Source organism: Malurus melanocephalus, unplaced genomic scaffold (genome assembly GCF_030028575.1).
Source record: "Malurus melanocephalus ecotype Western Australia unplaced genomic scaffold, MMel_1.1 scaffold_24, whole genome shotgun sequence".
Taxonomy (NCBI): Eukaryota; Metazoa; Chordata; class Aves; order Passeriformes; family Maluridae; genus Malurus; species Malurus melanocephalus.
The window spans coordinates 159,546-180,401 of record NW_026623256.1 but is presented as its reverse complement, the minus strand read 5'-3'; the positions used below and the strand labels follow the sequence as shown (position 1 = coordinate 180,401).

At 53.3% G+C, this 20,856-nt stretch overlaps 2 protein-coding genes across 2 annotated transcripts; both read right to left on the bottom strand.

Moving 5' to 3' along the window:
• Positions 1–3,306: 3,306 nt before the first annotated feature.
• Positions 3,307–12,213, bottom strand: LOC130589082 (cytochrome b-c1 complex subunit 1, mitochondrial). The gene is made up of 13 exons (XM_057390230.1): positions 12,093–12,213; positions 11,578–11,718; positions 11,029–11,115; positions 9,883–10,012; positions 8,953–9,151; positions 8,290–8,369; positions 8,028–8,143; positions 7,486–7,629; positions 6,586–6,746; positions 5,502–5,587; positions 5,002–5,090; positions 4,392–4,467; positions 3,307–3,552 (listed from the first exon to the last, which is right to left on the bottom strand). Exons 1-13 carry the CDS (start codon positions 12,162–12,164, stop codon positions 3,488–3,490), a joined length of 1,446 nt encoding a protein of 481 aa, XP_057246213.1. The 5' UTR covers positions 12,165–12,213; the 3' UTR covers positions 3,307–3,487.
• A 613-nt stretch (positions 12,214–12,826) lies between these two features.
• Positions 12,827–17,998, bottom strand: SLC26A6 (solute carrier family 26 member 6). Its single transcript, XM_057390229.1, has 19 exons — positions 17,877–17,998; positions 17,475–17,614; positions 17,268–17,378; positions 16,833–17,005; positions 16,589–16,753; positions 16,309–16,461; positions 16,038–16,120; positions 15,796–15,943; positions 15,575–15,688; positions 15,395–15,472; positions 15,160–15,255; positions 14,938–15,044; positions 14,781–14,850; positions 14,525–14,617; positions 14,320–14,424; positions 13,617–13,793; positions 13,439–13,493; positions 13,037–13,158; positions 12,827–12,956 (listed from the first exon to the last, which is right to left on the bottom strand). The coding sequence occupies exons 1-19, from the start codon at positions 17,996–17,998 to the stop codon at positions 12,933–12,935; spliced, it is 2,136 nt and encodes a 711-aa protein (XP_057246212.1). The 3' UTR covers positions 12,827–12,932.
• Between the last annotated feature and the right edge of the window lie 2,858 nt (positions 17,999–20,856).

Sequence of the window (20,856 nt, the reverse complement as noted above, 5' to 3'; positions counted from 1 at the left end):
GGAAACAAGATTGCTGGATATGTGTCCAGATACCACTGCTGACTGTTCCTCTCTCCCACTGTACAAAGTCTCAGCAGTGCACAGAAGGGCAAAGTGAAGTGCAGGAGCCCTGGTCAGGAYTACCAAGCAYCCGATACYTCCCTCAGCCTGGCAATCCTGCAGCCCCACTGAGTGACACTTTGTCACAGGGAGAATCCATCCCTTTCCTGAGCAAACCATACTAGACAGGCTGGATGGGGGTGAAGGTCCCTGGTCACAGCCATGCCAACACCTTAGTCAATGCCTGCACCAGCCAGGGGTCTGATCAGAGAAAGGCTCCAGCAACACCAGAGCTGCACTGCTGCCCAGTCTTCTAAACCCCACTCACCTATGGCTCCCACTGCTGTTCTTCACCAGCCTTTGCCCAACAGCAGGTAGAGAAACAGGCCCAGAGGGCTGTGGGCTCTCCTCCCAAAAGTTCCCTGGCACGGATGAGCGGCACAGCTCCAAGCCTCTCATTTCTGTGAAARCCTCCCTGCAGCTCCCTGCTTCCCCAGGACAGGCTTGGCTCAGCACCCATGATGAGTATCAACTGTACTTTCCAGGGTGGGTAATTAGTTCAGGTGAGGCAACTCTGACAGTTGGCTGCTGTGGCCCTTCTCTTGGCAAGCACCCSAATCCCAAACAAGCATCTCACATATCAAAGGGGCTGCCTGCTCCACAGGCAGATCCACCCAGTACATCTGCCCAGCCCTGCAGCCCAGCACTGGGGGTACCAGCACTCTTCCTGCACAGACCAGGACAACGTGGAGCACTCAGCACAGGGCTCTAGTGAGCACTCCCCATTTTCACTGCTAGAGTTTACATTCCTGGAATAGCTCTGCGTGGTGACAAGCCACTGAAGTGCCGTGCAGGGGACTGCAGAGCCTTGCACAGGGTGCACACMGCAAAGCACAGCATCCTCCTTTCCAAATCCTCTCCTTTAGCAGCCAACAGGGGGAATGCCAAAGTGTCATGGAGGAAAAGCAATTGAATTAGATTGGAACAGGGGACTTCACTGGGAGAGGATAAAACCGTGCAAAAGGGGAGGGAGCAAAGGCCAATTCATGTACCAGGCTAAATTTATCAGCACAAACTAATGGGATCCCAAGTAACCTTCCAAGTGAAGTAGCAAAATAAAACACTTAAGCCATTGAAAACTAAACTGGTCAAAGAGCCCTGCTGAACAATCCWGCATTGTCCATGGAGCCAGGAAACAGATTTATTAGGTCACCCAGGCCATCTCCAGTTACAGTGAACTTGGGATGCTTCTAGGGATGGTTCCAACTCCCTCCCCTGGCACTGGCACTGTCCTTCACTGGGCAGCGGAAACTGCAGGAAGGGGAGAGAAGAGGTCCAGCAAAAGATCTTTTTCAAGGTTCAGGAAAAGCTGAGGTAGGACACTTCCGTCATRCCAGACATTTCCAAGCTTGGATTCCCTTGGACTGAGGCTACTCTAGTGGAGGAACAGAACCACCCCCCACACAGCTCAAACAGCAAGAGACCCGCCAATGAGATTAGAGCTCCAGTTCCTCCAGCATTAAACATTCAGCTGCCAAATGCTTAATGACTCTGCACCAATTCCAGGTTACAATTCCCAAGCCCCTGATAAGGCTCAGAGCAGAGGTGTCTTYGCCAAGCAGGAACACTCCTGACTCCTGAATGGGTTTCCTCTCCCCACTTTTTAGATCCCGAGTCTGAATGCTTGTTGTTTAGCAAGGAAAAAAATTATATGGCAAACCTCTCAGTCTTTGGAGCTGGTGAGACAGTTGTGTTTCTGGAGCATGGACTGCCACAACACACAAACACAACAGACACTACAAGGCAGAGTGCCATCACAACTGCAGCCTGAAGGTGCTGACATTCTGGGCACAGCTCAGCCTTGAATCCTAGCAGGTACCCAACCGCCCTCTGCATCCAGTGCCACTAACCAGGGCACAGCTCCTAGTCCAGATCAGCCCAGATACTCAAGAGTTCTACACGGAAAAAGAATCTACAAAATCTATTTAAGGCTGCATAAGCCAGGCAGCCTTGCAGAGCTGCAGCCTTTGGTCAGAAGTTGGTCCTTGCTGAAGTGCTGGGAGCAAGGCTCAGTACAGCCARCTGCTTTTGGAGAGAAACAGAGCAACTCAAAAAGCATCTGTTGCTGAGGGSTTTGAATCTGTTCCTAGAATAAACTTATAGAGAAGAGCCTGAGGAAATAATTACTCAAGGAAAAAAAAAAACATTCCCAAAGAGATACCTCCAAAGAAGAAAACTTGTAGGAAATGCTAAGGCAAGGATATACACCTACATTTCCTTGTATTTCTCACCAACTGCAAAACACTTTGGAAAATCACCTGGGAGGGGAAAATACATAGCAATGGAAGACAAAAGAGGATTACAGTCTGACTGCAGTCACAAAACCAAGACAGAATCATTTACTGGTTCCACAARGCTGGAGGCATAAGTGATCTTGTTTAGATTTTCAGCCCTCAGTGCACTTGTAACGAGCCAGAGCTTGTGATGATAGTTAAATCCAAATTGCATCAAGAACATTTAACAGTTTCAAACTTGCCTAGTATACGCAATGGGTTCAGACACACTGACTCTCTGATCAAGAATCCAGATTCAGCACAAATGATTTAGTACACTGGATTAGTCTCAAGTGTAATGACTAAGTCTGAGAAACTTTTACACTATTTTTAAATCTCACTTGTCAGGGCAAAACCTGGAAATTAAATGAGAACCTCAGAGATATTTATCCCAAAGAGAAAAATCAAACTGGAGCACCTTGCAGCTTCCAAGGTTAGCTGTGACAGACTAGTGCCACCTGCTGGGAAACTCTCCACCCCCTCRCTCACTTTCATGCTTTCTGTTCCATGTTCCAACTTCCCAGAGGCACGACAAGGGAGCAACAACCAGATTAACACCAAACACGCAGAAAGGGCGGGGTAGCTCTTCCAGCTACTCAGACCCCGAGATTACCTTATGGGTACAGGCCASTCAGCAGCTTCTCGGTTGTTGCATAGCTGAGCCTGACTGCATGGAGAGTCACGCACAAGAAGACCATGCAGACCAACACCACCACTATAAAATAATCCCTGCTCACTATTGAGGTGGCTTAAAGATAAAATAGAAGCTTAAAATGAGAGGTAACATATCTCTATATAGAGACATACGGGTCATAATAACATAGCCCCTACAGAAAGATGTAAATCAACAGCTCCAGYTCCTCACATCATTTCGCCGCAGTTTTGTAAGATTAACAGTGTCTACACACACACAACCCAGCAGGACACAGCAAGATTCAGCTGACTCCCAGAAGGGCCAACTCCACATAGGATATATTTATTTTTGTACATTTAACACCGAGAAGACAGCTGTTTTGAATGGACTCAGCTTGTCCATGGTGCCCAAGACATTCAGTGCCAGAGGGAACCTGTCACAGTCCACAGCTTCATCATCTCCAACCTGCAGGCAACACATCCTAGAGACGGACCCAGAACATGCCACTGCGGATGCGGTTGTAATCCAAGAGCTGTTCAATGGGACCTGAGTGAACAGAACAAGAGTAAAGTCACTTGGAGACAAAGTTAAAAACCCCTGTGCAGYTTCCCAGGGTCTTTAAAGCACATGGTGGCAGAGCAGCCTGTGCCTGCAATCCATAGCAGCCTTGCACAAAACCAGGCAACTACAGCCCAAACCTGCTTCTGGAAAACCAGAAGGTACCAGCTCCTGACAGAGTGTTTTCTCACACTGCTCCACAATGCTCAGTACAGCTCCACGTAMAGGTATCAAATACAGGGAGTCACCAAGTCATTCCAACTTTCTGTTCGAAAACTGTCTCCCTTTGCAAGCTGCTCCACTCTGAAGGCCAGAGGAAACAGCTGCAAGGAGGAGGGGAATTCACAACACACAGGAAGGAGGCAGCAGAGCAGAGCTGAGCTGCTTAGGCAGGTTTTCCRAGAGGAATTTGTCCTTGGCCAGACAGACATGCCAGAGCAGCACAGGAGATTCAGGTCCCTTCACTTCCCTTACATAAACCACCCTGACCCCAGGGTAAGGACACCTGGCAGACGGGCTGGGCCCGCACCCAGCTACACGACTCCMAGTCTTAGTCACGGCTCCACAGCAGGCAGAGGTGGGAGGACAGCCAGCAGCTCACTGCCACTRAGTCTCCATCACCTGCAGGTCTGATCTCCTGGCAAACCTGCCTTGGCACACCTCATGTGCACAGGTAGGAGGACACCAGTCCTTCTGGTGTCTAGAAGAGCTAGAGTGGTTTAAGCAGTTTGGGACAGACACATGAGGACTGCCTGCAGCTCACTTCCACTCAGCTCTTGGCCCTATCCTGTTTTTTAAGCATGCACTGATTGTCACATACTACTCACCAACTGCTGCAACTGCGGGGCATTTGTCATAAATGTATTTACTGCAGACATCTCTCACCATTCTCGCATCAACAGCCTAATAAATATCAGACAAGCAATTAATGACTCTTCCAGCAGATCTGCGCTTCTCAAAGCTGCATGTTACTGTTGCTATTATATGTATCAAGATCATAAAAAGATACAATCAGACCTTTGGGACCATCTGCACCAACTGGCCAGTTCTATTGCAAGGACGGCTAATGTCCCTACACAATGCATTCTTCTGTGGGTTCAGAAGACAGGGCACTGATTCATGGAGTGGCTGCAGAACTACACAAACTCGGTGTGGGACACCACTAACAAAACTGTTAAAGGAATTTCAAGTTATGCTACTTAACACACTTGTATGCCCTCTTTCTRGGATGGACTGACACCAGTCACAGGGACAGGACACACAGCATCTGTGCCAGAAATTCTGACAATTACATCAGTGTCAGCAGGATAACCACCTGGACTCCAGGCAATCTGATTATGGGATAAGTAAGCCACATGCTACTGCAGCAGACCAAGGCCAGACAATGCTGACACCAACCATGCCCAGGTATCCTATCCAAAACAAATGGATACCTACAGAAATCCTGGCATCCCACTCCTCCAGAGGGATACGGCGTCCATAGTGCAAGAGATGGCTTCCAATATTCTCACACACTCGTGTGGTACCTGGATGTTGAAGATATCACRTGGTCAGTGCACCAAGAAGCCTTCCAGATTGCACAGCCTGATCATCAGCCAAAGCACAGAGTAGAAATTGCAACCATCAAACCATCTGCTAACGAAGCAGGTAACTCCCACTCTATGCAGCTCCACCAGGAGCCAAGCAAACAGTTTCTTCACCTGGTCTCCAAAGTGTTACAGCCAAGGCAGACCAGTTTAAGGGTCTCAATTCTTAGGTCACTAGGCAGTACGTCACTTGTTGGACCACAGCAGGCTGGGGTTAGCTGTGGAGGAGTGTGGAACAGGAAAAGGAAGTTTTGCCCAGTGCAAATGTCTAGCACAGATCCTGCTCCCCAGGTGAAGCACAAGCAGTAACCCTCCAGAAGCTGCACAGTTAATCCATAAACCAGAACATACCATCCAGCTGTGCCACCATGGCATTTCGGAGATAGTTCTTGGCTCTTGTCACCTCTGACTCTGTGGCACTTGTGCACAGACGCATCCTGGAGAGGACATGGAAARACCATGAAAGCTCTTAAAGATGTTTATCTGCTCAGACAGAAAGTGAATTCCTCCMTTTTCCAGCCTCCTCAAAATTAAGCTATTATCAACACTGCTTGTTTTGCAAACTGACATTCATCCTTGACCTCCACAGAGCAGCTAAGAACTGGGGAGCACTGAATAGCAGAAGRAAAGAGCTGCAGCTCACAGGCAGGGGATTCAGCCAGCAGGATACACACTGAGTTACACRCAGAGGTTCAGCAGCCTGGTACTGGCTCTGGCTTGCCCAGCAGCACACGTTGTGCATTGCCCTACCACAAGAGAAGGAAGGCGTGTCAGCCATTCCCATRCATGGCAAGCTGCTATGGAAACTGATGCTGAAAGAACAAGACAGCTCCWCAGAATCAGTTTGGACTCCAGCTGCTAAATCCCTTCTTCCCCTGCCAACGGCCACATCTCTGGGGCAAGGGCTCACCCCACCTGCTCCACACAACACAGCTTGTAGCTCAGATGTAGCCTTGAACCATTACGGGTTCATGGACACAGTAAGATGGACAGCCAGAAGGCTGCCAAAAAACACTGGCACGACTCCAGCATGGGTCATTCATCAGCCACAACACAAGAGCCTGAGCAGCAGGAACTCTGCCTGCTTTGCTTAGGCTTAACAAGACAATGGAGATAGGTCTCTTGGGCACCTAGGAGGGCCTTGTCTCTAAGAAATTATCTCATTTGTATATAAAAAAACCCAAAGCCTTGGTGCTAATACTTGAAAGCATATATGAGAGACCTGAAGAGCCCTAAGGGATTAAAACAGCTCCTCAAAAACCACGTCCTAAGAGATTTACAGAAAATACTTAGAGGATTACTTAACCAGAATGCAAGTTATGAAGAAGTTCATAGAGACACAGCTCTCTGTAGACTTAATATACTCCCCCAGCAGCTCAGTTTCCCACAGGAGGGTCATATCTTAAACACCAACTTGTGCCAAAGTTGTACTTACCACTCCCCCTGAGCTAAAAACATCATATCGTCTACGGACAGAGGGTCGCATACAAAATGGAAACCGAAGAGGCCAGTGTCAGAGTAAGAGGTGTTGAATGGCTCAAAACTGTGGCAGAGATTATGCTCCACAGCAAGCGCAGCCAGCCTGCTAGACTGATTCTGTAAACAAGGAGATACTGTCAGCCATTTCACTTTCAGCTTCCTCGCAGCTCAAATTCCTTCCCACTGAGCTGTTTTCACAAAGACCACAGACAAGACAGAGCGGAACACTGCCGAAGGAGAGCTTAATTTAGAGCCTTCATGTGGTCAACAGATGAGAATCACTGYTGGAAAAGCCACAGACAATGGCCTAGGAGTCCATCCAGCAAAACCATTTCCTTTCCCAGCTGCAGATGAAAAGCTGGTATGCACACCACCATAGGAGTGGGAGAAAATGAGAAGGACAAGGTCTCCCAGCAGCAGGGGTTAGCACAGTTATACAGGCCAGACAGATTCCAGACGATAATGGATGCAATACTGAGGTTTTAAACAAGTTCCATTTGCTCTGCAGTTGTAAGGCAAACTYGCATAATGAGACTGTATTCTGTCCTGCTTCCATCACCGCCCCCACCAAGTGGTTAGTTGTAAGGGTGGGAATAAGCTGCTGAGAACTCACCAGCTACATCTCTTCCAAACTTAACAGAGAAGGTWCAGTTCATCTGCCAGCATCACCTCTCAAGAACTGTCCTGGATTTGCCTTGATTACACTTCTATTCTGTTTTCCAGGCTCCTAACCCTTTCACAGTTGGAAGTTTACCACAACAGCCTCCCCTAAAGCACAATTACTCAAAGTCTTCATAACGCTTCACATGAAAAAGCCCCAGGGTCCCCCTGTTGTAAGAACTCCCAAGGTTCTTACCTTCCCACCTCCAAAAGTGCGGTCGTAGCGCCCTATGATAGCATTAGCCACATTGAGGACCACGTTGTCTGGATCAGCCCATCCTGGCCCCTCCACAGCAAGAGCAATATGGGCAAGGGGCAGACCATCATCTCTGGCACGGATCTGGAAAATAACATTGAGTGGGGGAGAACTGCATGAACACTTTGATCTGTCTGCAGTCTGCTGCAACGCCAGGCTGACAAACTGGGGCACTTGATGTTATTCCAGTGAAATGAAACAATCCCAGGCAGTACTGAGCACAMACCAGCTGCTCTGATGTGAGTTTTGCAGCAGATTGTATGAGCAACAGCCTCACACTCCTAATTGATTTGGGTCCCATYGAAAACCCACGTGGCAGTAAGTCCCAAGAACAGAACATGGGAGCACTACCAAGATGGTGCATCATCAACTTCTCTGAAATACACAGACTTTTCCACTGAGAAGCTGCAGTAATCRGTTTCACATTCATTGAACAGTTGGGCAACAGCTGCTTGTTTTGATGGTGACCAAAACAACTTTACCTCACTCCCTGTGAAGCGGCAGTGTGGGAGGGCAGGCACAACATCCTCTTTGGATGTAAAAGGCACCCCGGCAAAGTGTTGCTTAGCTGCATCTACCAGCTCTCTGTGGGAAATACCTGGCAAAGAMAGAGAGAGATTTGCATCTTAAAACAGACTAATTTAACAAAATYATCTCATTTTACACTAGCAATGTGTGACAGGCAGTTGATCACATGCTTGAAAATACCCAGGCTACCCAGGATCACAAGGATGTAGAACTTGCCTCCAGCAGCTGCCAGGACCATACGAGGTGCCTTGAAGTGAGTATCAACATACGAAGCCAGATCTGCTCGAGTCAGATGCCTGGAAAGAACAAAGAGTCCCAGAACATCAGCATCTCAAACTTGGGAGGAATGAGAGGCTTAGGAGAAGCAAGTTCACAGTGCACATTCAGCAGTGATTCTCTCTCTTGTGGGGTAACAATACTTCTTAGAAGACTGCACTGTGTACTGTGTTTACCCCATGCTCTAATTCTACAGTACAAAGAATGGGAACCGGCAGCTAAGATTGAGAATTAAGGACAGATTTCAACACAGACTGGAAAGTACTGAACCCAGTCCCTGTGCAAATACCAGGCCACTGTTTAATGAGCACCTCTATCTCTCTAATTTCTCTAACAGTGTCAAACTGGTAAGTATGGGAGAAGGTTCAATTACTCCATTCCAGCCTCAGGAAGGGCTTGCACAAGGGGTTTCTAAAGAATGTGAGGAGCATTACGCTTTCACCAGTGGCAATGGGAAAAACACCGTCAGGGCACAAGGAGAAGCCCATGGGCTCAGATCACCTCTGTAGACACACTGTGCTGCCACCACACCCAAGAAGCAGCAGTCATGCACCCCACAGACTAAACCCCTGGGCTATGCACCACATCCAGCCTGTTGCTCACTTGATATTCTCTGTGGTCCCCTCAACGGTGTGGGCCAGCGCAGTCCCCTGGTAAGCAGTGGCATGAAGGTAATCTAAGGTGACATCTGCCAGGTTGCCATCCATTTCCTTCAACTCCTGAAGGATGACGCCACGCTCCTTCTCGATCTGAGAATCCTCCAGTGCACAGTTCTGCACAAGGTCGCTCAGAAGCTCTACAGCTGCAACACAATTCCTATGTTAGCATCCCACTGCCTGACTGCTACCCAGTGCTGCTGAAAGAAGAGACACAYAGGAGTGAGCAAAAACCACGCTGGGGAGGGGGTGCAATGAAACAGAGCTGAGTGCTACCCATTCCCAAAGCATCTAGGATGCACAAACACTGGTTTGGCAAGAAGTCTCCAGGTCRATTTGCCAAGCACCCCTGCCAGTGGAGAGCAGGCAACATCTGCAGAAGGTGAAGCATGTCAGAAGCGGGTACTGCTACAGATACACACTGAATCCTTACAGAGTTTGTGCAACCTACCACATAGGCCCTGTCTACAGTAAGGCCCTGACTTCAAATMAACTGACCCAGGAGTCAGCAGGTGGCAYACAGAGCACAAGGARYACCTGCAMAAGCTGCACTGAGGACTCCTCACACAGCAGCTGTCACTGAYCTCAGTTTCTCAGTTYCATAAAACAACCACAAACTACTGAATCTCTCTTCTCTCCTGGCAACGAAGTGCAGCCTGACATAACCTGTGCTCTTGGTTTAGGGATACACGAATATACAGCCTTAAAATAGCACATCACTGCACTACTCTCTTCAACTACCAACCAGAACCTCCAATTTACTGCTCTGCTACAACTTCAGTCCCTGCTCTGTTGATAGAAAGAATGCTTGGGGGTGAGAAACAAGCAGATGCACTTGTTTAACCTCCCAATTAGACTTTGCTCCTGGCCATCCTACCTTTGGACAAGTCCTTGGACARGGCCTTTATGTAGAAGGCAGTCTGCTCACGAGAGGTGTACCCATTCAGGTGAGCACCCAGACTCTCCACTTCCTTCTCAAAGGCYGAGCCAGGACGCTTCTTTGTGCCCTAAAGGAAACCAGATAAAATCAATTATAAAATGAACAAAYTTCCCTTTAGGGCAGAATTAAAGCAATGAAAATAACAATAAAGACCTAAAGCAATAAAAACTGTCATGCGATTCATAAAAGCCAAGGGCACGYGCACAAGGCAAGASATTTAAAACTTGGCTTATTTCCTYTCARTAAAGGATGGCTGACATGTATTTTRAAAGACCAACACCAACTTTYAATAAAGTTTATTGAAACACARTAAAGCTGCCTGAAAAAATAAAGGCTATCATCATCACTGACCAACACAAACTCAGAAGGGAAGGAGACAACCTCTGCTGAGATGAAGTGTTTGCACAGCACATCCTTGGAAATAAACCAGGAACAARCCCAAACCAAAAAWAARCAGGYTTCTAGCTATCCAAGTAGTGATATTCAGAAGAAAACAAATAGAAATCTACTTCTAATACAGAGTCCATCCCTTAAGGAGCTAGCCAAATGCTGTAGTTGCCTATGAAGGCTGAACTTGAGTCAGCAAGTCCCAGGCTTAGATGTCTTCTGCCCTGTTCAGCAGATACCTCCATAATTTGAAAAACAGGAACTGCAGCATTTAAACTTTGCTGGACCAGTAAGAAAAGCAAAGAAAATTAAATGGCAACAGAAAATGCTGCTTTGAGCTCTCTCTGCATCCCTGAGGAAATATGCTTCATAGCACAATGCTCTATGTGTGTTACACTTGTTAATTACAACATTTTTCCTTCAAGAGGAAAAATAAGCAAATAGTAAATAAGAGTTAACTTAATTCATGCATGTTTCAATTTTCTGCACATTCAACCAATGAGCATCACATAGGATAGATACCTTTTGAGGTTTATTTTTATACTGTATATTTTTACATATACATATGCAATGTCTTTATGACTCAGATGACCTGATTTACATTCTATTTAAACAGCTACAGCCTCCGAAGTGAGAGGACAATGCATKGACAGAATATATAGGGCAGCTGTGTGCAGATGTAGCCCAGCTCCTTACCTTAAAGGCCAGGTGTTCCACAAAGAAACCAGCCCCGTTGGTCTTTGCATCTTCATAGCGGCTCCCAGCCTCRATCCACACCCCCACCTGGCAGCAAAACCAGTGAGTACCAACATTAGAGAAGAAAACAATCAGCATCCCAATGACACAAACATAACAGCAGGGACAAGAAGGCTGCTCCACAGACATTACACTAGAGACACCCAAATAAGAACAAATTAGCAACTGCTTCCTGCACATATTTTGGCTTTTTATCTATCAGCTTCACCAAAGCTAGTTTTGCCAGAGAGATAACTTCTACTAATCATTTACTGCACATATAAAAACTGTCAGGCTGAGAAAACTTGTACAGCACGAAAGCTTGTCTACAGACACTACAACACCAGTCTGCACCTCCTGCCACTACATTAATCCTGCCTGTTCATAAAGAGAAGCAGTGGGATCTCTGTCAAAAGCTCTGGTTCAGACACGGGCCTGCCCCTTTTGGAAGACCAGCTGCAGGCTAGGTAAGCCCCTTTCAAATAAGCCCCAAACCTATGTTAAACTTACGGTGCAGGTTGGCTGATTGGACTCCTCTGAAGCTACACGGAGGCCATTCTCCAGGGTAGTGACCTGGGTCTCGGGGATATTCTGGAGTGTCTGGGCRTAGGTGGCAGCACCTCGCTTCCTTGTCAAAGTCAATAAAGCCGCCTGAAAAAATAAAAGCTGTCATCACCACTAACTATTCCTCTCGACAGGGCCGGGAATCCAGAGGTTTGAACAGGTGAAGAACCCCGCGGACGAGCCGCACGAACCGGTCACACCCCAGTCCCAGGGCGGGGAGCGGACAGCGGGTCCGCGACAAGCWCCGCACAGGGTGAAAGTGACAGCCACCGCCGCCCTCTGCCCGCCCGAGCCCGGAGCTCCCCACAGCCACCGCCGCCCGGCCCGCACCGCCCGCCGCGTCCCCATGACCTTCCCGGCCGGCGCACAGGCGGGGCACGGCAGCCGCGCCGCACCGCGGGGCCGCCCGCGGCCTGGCCGAACTCCCCCCGGAGCTATCCCCGCGGGGTGCGGTGACTCACGGAGGGGCGCGGGCCCCACAGCAGAGCTCGCCCGGCCGCACTGCCCGCCCGGCACACTGAGCGCGCCGCCATCTTGTTCTTCCGCCGACCGAGCGACAGCCCGCAGTGCGCCTGCGCAGGGGCGGGGCCCGGCGGCGCGTGCGGCTGCGGTCAGCGCGCCCAGCGGCGGGACGGCTGAGGCGCCCCCTGGCGGCGGGAGGGCGGCGGGCACGGGAGGGGTGCCGGGGAATCGGGGTGCCGGGGAATGGATGGTGGCCGGGAATCCCGGGGATAAGGATCCAGGAGGATGGGTATCTTGAAACGGGATCCCCTCCCATATTGCTCCCTCGGCTGTAGCCCCAAGGGCCTGGAGCAGGTCTTGGGGAGAAGCGGCAGAAAAGCGTGAGAGGGAGCCCACCCACAGGGAGGCCGTGCCCAGCGGTGCCAGGGTGCAACCGGGCGGWCTGGCCCGAAAGCACCATTACTGAGGAAAGGACATTGAAACCAACACTGAGAAACACCGCATAGCTTTATTCGTGATGCCAGCCACCGCCGGGAGCAGGAACCCCTTGGCATTCCACCACCCCCCAAAACACGTCCTGGCCCAGTGGGACAGGCCCATGCTGGGGCTAATGGGGGCACCAGGTGGCTCCTCGACATGACAGCCAGCAGCAGCTCTGTCCAGCAGCAGCCCCATCACAGTGGGCTCATGGACAGGGCAGGGCCMYGGCGCTCWGAGTCCAGAGGGGCTGGTGGGGATSAGGGCCTCTGGGCCCCGGGGTGGGGGACTTGGTGCCAGCAGGGTGGCAAAGCCTTCCTTGCCCACACAGCTTCTGGGGGAGATGTCTTCCTCTTGAGGGGCTACATTCTGGTGCTGTGTTCCACCTAAGGGGAGCAGACACGGAGGGATTGGTTTGGCTGCCCTCTCCATCGCCRTGCTGGGAACAGCAAGGCTGGGTGCTCACCGAGGCCTGGCGCCGCTCCCTGCTGATGTGCACCACRGCATCGTGCACCGAGGGGAAGAAGGAGTACTTGGTGATGTCTGAACTGAAGAAGTTGCCCCGCTCCAGCTGGGTCAGGACAGATACTGTGTGGAGGAAGAAGTACCTAAAGTGATGGCACCCAGCGGAGCCCCACCCACCCACCCAGGGCAACCTCCTCCCGCCTCCAGTGTTGCTGGGGACACCAGGGTCACCACGAGGTACCCAGCTTCGAGGCTCACACTGGATCCATGGGACAACCTGCAGCATCTGTCCCCTGGGGAAACCCTGGGGATGGGAGCACCATGGAGGGACACCCCAGGCTGTGTGTGTGTCAAAGGGTGGCCGTGCCCAGCAGGGGCTCATGACTCTACAGATCCCCCTCACCCGGGCAGCTGGCAATGAAGACGTCCACTTCTATCTCACGGAAATCCCTGAAGATCTGCAAATGGCAAAATACATTTTACCCAGGAAGACGGATGGGCAGGAGCCATCGGGCCACCCCACAGGGCCCTGGAGACACCCTGGGCAAGGCTGCTGTCCTGCCTGCTCCCCAGCCTCTTACATTCTTCAGGATCTTGATTGAGACGGTGTCCACAAAGCTGACGGGGCTGAAGTCCAAGATGACAGCATGGAAGCCGGGCTGGGGCAGCCCTAGACTGTGCAGGGTGGGCTCTGAGGGCGCACTGCTCTCCCCCACACTCAGCTCAACCACCGCCACGCCTGGACCATCCTCTGCGTTCTGGGGGAGGAAGGAGACCCGGTGTCATTGCTCCAGGGCTGGTGGCACCCTTGTCCTGGCAGTGTTCCCCTGGGCTCACCATGCCCTACAGTGCAGTGGGGCTTGGTGGGGCTCTTTGGCTGTGTTAAGRAACAGGCAGTGGGTGGCCCCAGGAGGGGGTGCCCCTCTCACAYGCTCACTTTTGGGCTCTTTGCAGGTGCATCAAGATGCACCCCTCTCCCCAGCACCGGGCTCATTAGCTGGCACTGGGCCAACCTTTGCTCTTGCTCTTAATTCTGATTAACTTGCCAAAAGTTAATGACTTGCTGGCTCCACCACATAATCATTAACAGCCCGGCTTTCCCACCGACCTTGGGTGTGACGCTGTGACCCAGTTCAGTGCCTTTCTCACCCACTGGCCCTAAACTGRACTGGGAACCCCGTGGGCCACCGAGCCCCACCACTGCTCCCACCAKGAGCGTCAGAGCCAGGCAAGGAAGAGGTGCAGGATGGACTGGAGGAGTGGTCCTCTGCCTCAAGAAAGCACCTTTTTCTTCTTTGCCTTTTCCTTCTCCAGTTTCTTCTGCTGTTTCTTCAGCTTCTTGAGGGCTTTCTTCTTCTTCTCAATCAGGCGGTCCACATCAATGCCGCTCTGCGAAGCAATGCAGCCTTGTGTCCCCAGCTGCCCCAACACCACCTCCTTGCTGGCAGGCAGGGGCACGGGTRCACTGTGGGTCTGGTGGCTCTCCTACCTTCTTCTTCAGGGCCTCAGCATACAGCTCCACGTTGGCAAAATAGACGGTGGAGGAGGAGCGGAAGATCTTCACGCCAGGGACCTCCTGTGCCTGGGGGCAGATGGGGAGGGTGCTACCCCAGGGATGGAGCCTCCATCCCTTCCCTCCCCCCACCAAAATGCCCCTAGCCCCTTTTCTCAGCAAGCCACCACTGGGGGTGCTTTGAACTGTCCCCCATCGCAGGCAGCTCTTCCCCCGCCGCTGGTGCTGTTACCATCTCATATTCCGCCACGTCCCTGTAGACATCGGTGTTGGAGATGCGCCCCAGGATGGAGTAGTGAGGGCTGTGGGGAGCAAAGCCAGGGGCTGCGGTCACCTGGGCTCCTCCTGCCCTTGGGATGTGGCACCAGCCCCAGCCCCACAGTACTCACAGCTGGGTGCGGAAGATGACCGTGAGCAGCCCAAACGCCACTGAGGCTGCCAGCCCAATGTCCAAGTTCAGCATAAGGGTGGCCACAAATGTCACAATCCAGACCAGCTGGAGAGGGGACACAGTCAGCAGCAGCACAGCCTCCCTGCCACAGGCCTCAGGGAGGGTGCAGAAACCCTCTCCARGGCCAAGGGCACAGCCCCAGGGACGGCCAGCACCTTACCAGGTCCACCCGGTTGGACTTCCAGAGCGTGCTAATATCATTGAACTGCTTGAACATGCCTTTGAGATTGACGATGATGATGGCAGATAAGATGGCCTAGGAGAGAAATCTCTGCAGCTATGAGGGGGCTGAGGGCAAGCTGGGGGCAGACTTTGCTGTTCCCCTAATGCATCACCATGCCATGGGATAGATAAAGGGGTGGAATGTGACAGAGAGGCTGTGGGACCAGACGTACCTTCGGTAGGTCCCGGAAGAGCTCTCCAATCTTCAGGATGGTCACCAGGATGACCAGGGATGCGATGACACCAGCTACCTGTGCAGAAGGAGAGCAGGAGAGGGGTGAGCCCCTTCTGCTTGCTGTGCTTCCTGCCCCTGGTCCAGCSCTGAAGAGGGAGCCAGCGCTGCCCAGACTCACCTGGCTGTTGCCCCCTGTGCTCTCCTGTACCAGGCTCCTCGACATGGAGCAGCTGATGGCAAAACACTGGAAGAAACCTCCCAGGAAATTGCAGAGGCCCAGTGCAATCAGCTCCTGCAGGGACAGAGCAGTGTTAGGGCAGCACCATGTTTTCATCTGGCTGCAAGAAGGGCAAGCTTAGCTTTCAGCCAGGACAGGGGCCCTGTGCCTCAGAGCATCACCTGGTTGCTGTCTACTTTGTAGCCGTGTTTCAGGGCGAATATTTTGCCCAGGGAGATGCAGATGGCGTAGCCCACCACAGCAATGGCAAAGGCATTGCCCACCACCTGCCCAAAGTAGCTGACATTAGGGGCCACAGGCGGCTTCAACCTATGTTCAAGAAAGAGAGATGAGGCTCAAACAGGGRTGCTGTGGGCAGCACGGTGCCCTGGCATAGCTCACTTCACCACCAGGCCCTGCTCACCCGCTGGGGATGTTGCCCACCACGGAGATGCCAAACTTGTCATTCAGGTTGGCGCCATAGGAAATGCCAGTGGAAACAATGATCTGTGGGAGAATGGCTGGAGTGAGGCAGAGCCTTCCTACACAGGGACTGTGATGGAGGAAGAGGAGGGGGACAGCACATGCTCTGGAGCTGCGCTTGCCAAGGAACCCCATCCCACCCTGAAGGGGACAGGGATATGCCAGGGATTCCTGGCTGCATCCCCTCAGGAAGCTGGGGCAGCTCTGGGTACCGTGATAAGCTCGATGGGGATGGGCATGGGCAGTTTGGCAGCAAACTTGTGGTTGAGCTCTTTCACAATTAAGATGGCCACCATGGCAATGATGGCAGTCACCAGGGTGCCCACATTGGTCTGTGGCAACTTCTTGCAGAGATCGATGACGGTCTAGAGAACACAGGAGGAGGGAATGTGCTCAGGAAAGCAGATGCCTCCAYAGCAGGTTTTTGGAGGCCTCTGTGTGCCCCACAGGTGAGCACCAGGGGTCCTTGGGTGCCAGCAAGCCCCCACTCACCACAAATAATGAGAGCGGCCCTGACTGCTCGCCCTGGGAGACGCCAAAAACGTTCTTGAGCTGCGAGACGAGCACGTGCACAGAGGCAGCAGTGGTGTAGCCACGCACCAGCGGGTCCGAGAGGTAGGTGACCACAAACCCAAACTGCAAGAGGCCCAGGGCCACCTGGAAGGAGAAATGGCAGAAAATGACCCACAGGTTATGGTCTCCTATTCTCTGCTAGACTAGGCCGGCACCACCTTACCTGGAATATACCCGTCAGGACGGTGATGGTGGCCACCAGCTCCACCCTGGTAGCATCCCGCAATTCCTCATTGACTGTTGCATTGCTGCCATTGACGGACTCCAGGAAGTTCTCACTGGGCACCAGGGATTCTGTCAAGCTCCCAATCATGACGGAGATGACGGCGAAGGGACCTGAGAACAGGTACAATGTGGGCAGGGAGCTCAAGGTGGGCACCAGGACCTCTCTGAGAGGACCTTTCAAGGGGTTCCCTCTGCTTAGGCCAGGCTCAAAGCACACACACTGTACTTCGGCTCTGGTTTGGCTAACCCCCTTCTTGGTGGAGTGAAGTAAAGGCACAAAATGGTCTCCCCCAACTGCTGATGTGGTAATGCTGTGCTGTGGACATCCTTGCTCCCTCCCCACCATTGCTGTGCATGTGGCCCCTCAGCTCACCCACGGAGTTGTGCCTTGATGTTCCGAAGAAGAAGTAGAGGAAGACGGGGTAAAAGGAGGAGTAGAGACCCGTGACGGGCGGCAGCCCAGCCAGCAGCGCATAGGCAAGCCCTGGAAGGTAGAGCAGGGAGAAATGTCACCAATGGCCARTCCCTGGCCACCCCACCAGTGGGGAGCCCCTGGCACCCTGGGCATGGCATCACTCACCCTGGGGTAGGTGCATGATGCCCACACTGAAGCCTGAAATAATGTCCCCCAGGAGCCAGTCCTTGACGGGGTAGCGGGGCAGCCAGCGCAGGAAGGGCAGGAAACGGAACAGCAGGGACTTGACAACAGAGCCTGAGCATCTGGCAGGGAGGGAGCGAGAGTTGAGGATGAGCATGGGTGCAGGGGGCTTGGGGACATCAGTGAGGGTGGATGGGCCCCRTGGGAAGCAATGGGATCTGTGGGACCCTCAGCTCCATCCACTGGAGCCTGGTGTCCCCCCAGGCACGAGGATGGAGTGGGGACAWGGGTACTGGGCTTAGGGAAATGAAACCCCGGGTCTGCAGCTCCCTGGGGCAATGCCCAGCAAAGTCCAGGCACGTCCCCCTGGCCACATGGTCTTACCTGATCTTGCAGGGACGCAGAGAAGGCTTAGTGGGAGGTTTCCTCTGCGCCACCTCCTCCAGTTCAGCCTCACTCAGCACCTCGTGGGGCGCTCGGTGGCTCAGGGCCATGTCTGCCGCCATGCCCACCTGGYCCTCCGGAATGCCAGTCTACTGCAGGGACACAAGGGACAGCTCAGCCACATCYCCACAGTCAGGGGCAGCCAGCAGCCCACCCACCCTGCAGCCCCTCCTCCAGCTCCACTTGCCCCACAGAACCGTCCCATCCTGGCCAGGTGGGCAGGAATAGTCCTGAGGATAGGCATGARCCACGGTTTGGGAGTCCTGAAACAGCAGCAGCAGCAGCTCAAAATGGAGAGCAGCAGGCAGTCAGCAGGTGGGCAGGGAGGGAACTGAGGCTCCAGCAGTCCGTGCTACCCACTCCTGCCCCACAACAGCCCCATCTGCCCCGCTGGAATGCATGGGTGGGGTCTGTGCTCCCCCTCCACCTGCCCTCGCAGGACCCACCTTGGTGCCAACCACCCTTCCCCTCTGTGTACTGCACAGGGCAGTGGGCCAGCACAGCTGCYGAACACAGCCCCAGCCATCCCACAGCCCCGTCTGCAGACTTTGTCCCTTTACACATGAGGGGAGCAGGAATGTGAACCCCTGGCAAATGTCACAGTTCACCATCCCTCCAACAGTGCCCTCCCCTGACTCCCCCAGTGCAGAGCAGGACGAGCCTGTGAGCAGAGGAGCTGGGCTGKACTGAGGTCTCACACTTCACGGGGCTGAGATGGTGGGACTGAGGAAACTACAAATCCACAGCTTGGTCTTGCTCTGGGCTCATGCTGAGCTGCACCATCCTTCCTAGCCCACCCAGCTGGTGCCCTGCCCAGTCCTAAGGTGCTTGCCCACTTGCAAATGGAACCACAATGCCCTCACTGAGTGCCTGGGGCTGTGCAGGCAGCTCTCCTATCTGCTGTGGTCAAATTGGTCACTAGCTGCCAGTCAGGTGCACGCTCTGCGTCCTCCTATTAATTGAAACCAGCCCATGATCTTTGAGACACCGCTCCCTGCCTCCTGCCCTTCCTCCTGCCCTGCCGAGAAGCTGCCCAGCTTCCCAGCCTCACTGCTGCACAGCACCCACCATGGTCCCCTTGGTGCCCTGGTGTGCTGGGCTCCCCAGCTGTGGCAGAGCCAGCACTGTCACCACTGCCCCCAGAGCCATCCCATTCTGGTGACTGTCTAGCACAGTCTCAGCTCCTGGTCTGCAGCCATATCCAGGATGCTGCCATGCCATGGGGCAGGGCAGGGGGCTTCTTGCCACTGGGCACAACCTGGTGCCAACCTCCTGCTGAGAGCTGCCTCCCCAGGGAAATGCTTGGGGTCCCGCCATCACCCTCCTGTGCCCCCATGACTCCCAYGGGTGTCTGTTCCCCATGTCCTGGAGCAGGAGCTCTGGCCAGGACAACAAGGGTTACCTGCAGCCTCTGGTCATGGCATCCAGGGTATTTTCCCCAGACCCTTGCTTACCTGCTGCAAACAGGTGTGCTGTGCCCCACGGACTGCCCTGGTCTCACACAATTCGCACAGACCCAGCTGTTATCTTGTTCCAAAGGTCCCCCACGGGCACTATAGTTCCACTGAACCCATCACACCTCYGTGACCTCCATCACAACCTGGAATTGGTTGCAGGAAATTTCTGAGTCACGTTTGGCCCAGGCCCATGRGGACACGGCAGTGGAAATCCAGGCTCAGCTGTCTGACTGGTAGCAAGGTAGGGCGTGAAGGCAGTGGGCAGGGCAAGTCATTACAGAGTCCTGGGACCCTGGGCGGTAGGATGGGACTGACAAGTGGCAGGAGTGGTGACATCCAGGATCACACTTTCCAGGGTTGGAGCAAAAGCAACATGTCTCCATCCCTGGTGCCTGGTGGGGGCAGCCTGTGGCCACCGTGGCTCTATGTGGTGAGCACAACCCAGGTTCCACAGCTTTCAGGCTGTGGGGCTGAGCCTGCTCCCTCAACCCCTCACACATCCCTGGCCCTCCCTCGTGCCCTCAGTGCTCAGGTAAAGGCATGTCCAACATGGGCACTCACATGCCACTGCTGCCTCCTCATTTATCCACTCCCCCAGTATGGAATGAGGCCGTCACAGGGCTCCTGCTTGGAAGCAAATAGCACCCCGTGTCATTTATGTCATTTACTGCCTCCTTATCACCGCTCCCTGTCCCCACCCGTGCCTTTCCTTCCCGCACTCCAGCCCCCCACCTGCACCCCAGGCTGGTCACTGTGCCTGTGACCCCTCCCCACCGGCTCTCCCTGGCCCTCACCCCCCAGGCAGCCTCGGGAAGGGCTGCAGGACAGGACCACAGACTCCTGCCACCGCCAGTGCAACTCCTGAAGGCTGCCCTGAACTCAGTCCCTGCTGCTCAGGTAACAGAGTCCTTAAGGGACAGAGGGATGACAATGGATGGTGACCCTTGCTCAGGGCGCTGTGGATCAATGCTGCCCTTTGCTCACCTGCTCTTTCCTCTTCAACAAAAGGGGAGGGACAGAAAGCACCAGGATCACACTCAGCTTCCCCTCCCCACACTTCCTTCTCCTTGCTGGCAGCCAGCTTGACCCCGCTGAGGTCAYGCAGCCTTTGGAAAATGAGCCACACAGCTCACCACTGCCACTGTGGCATTGCAGCCCTGCCAACCATGGCTRGGGCCACTGAGCACCACCACAGCCAATCCCATCTCGGGTGAACCAGCCTGGACACAGCCCAGTTCAAGCAACTGAGWACACCTGAAGACCCCATCTGGTGGTCCATCCCATCTTCACTGGTCCATATGGTGACCACTGTTGCCCTGGGCCACAGTGACTCCTGGTCAGCCTAGGAACYGGCTGTGAGCTCCTGCCCAAGGCCCCTGCCAACACCACCTCGAGCCCAGGCACTGCATCCATAGCCCCAGCCATGGATCCCCAGCACAGGGAGAGACAGCACAGACGCCAGC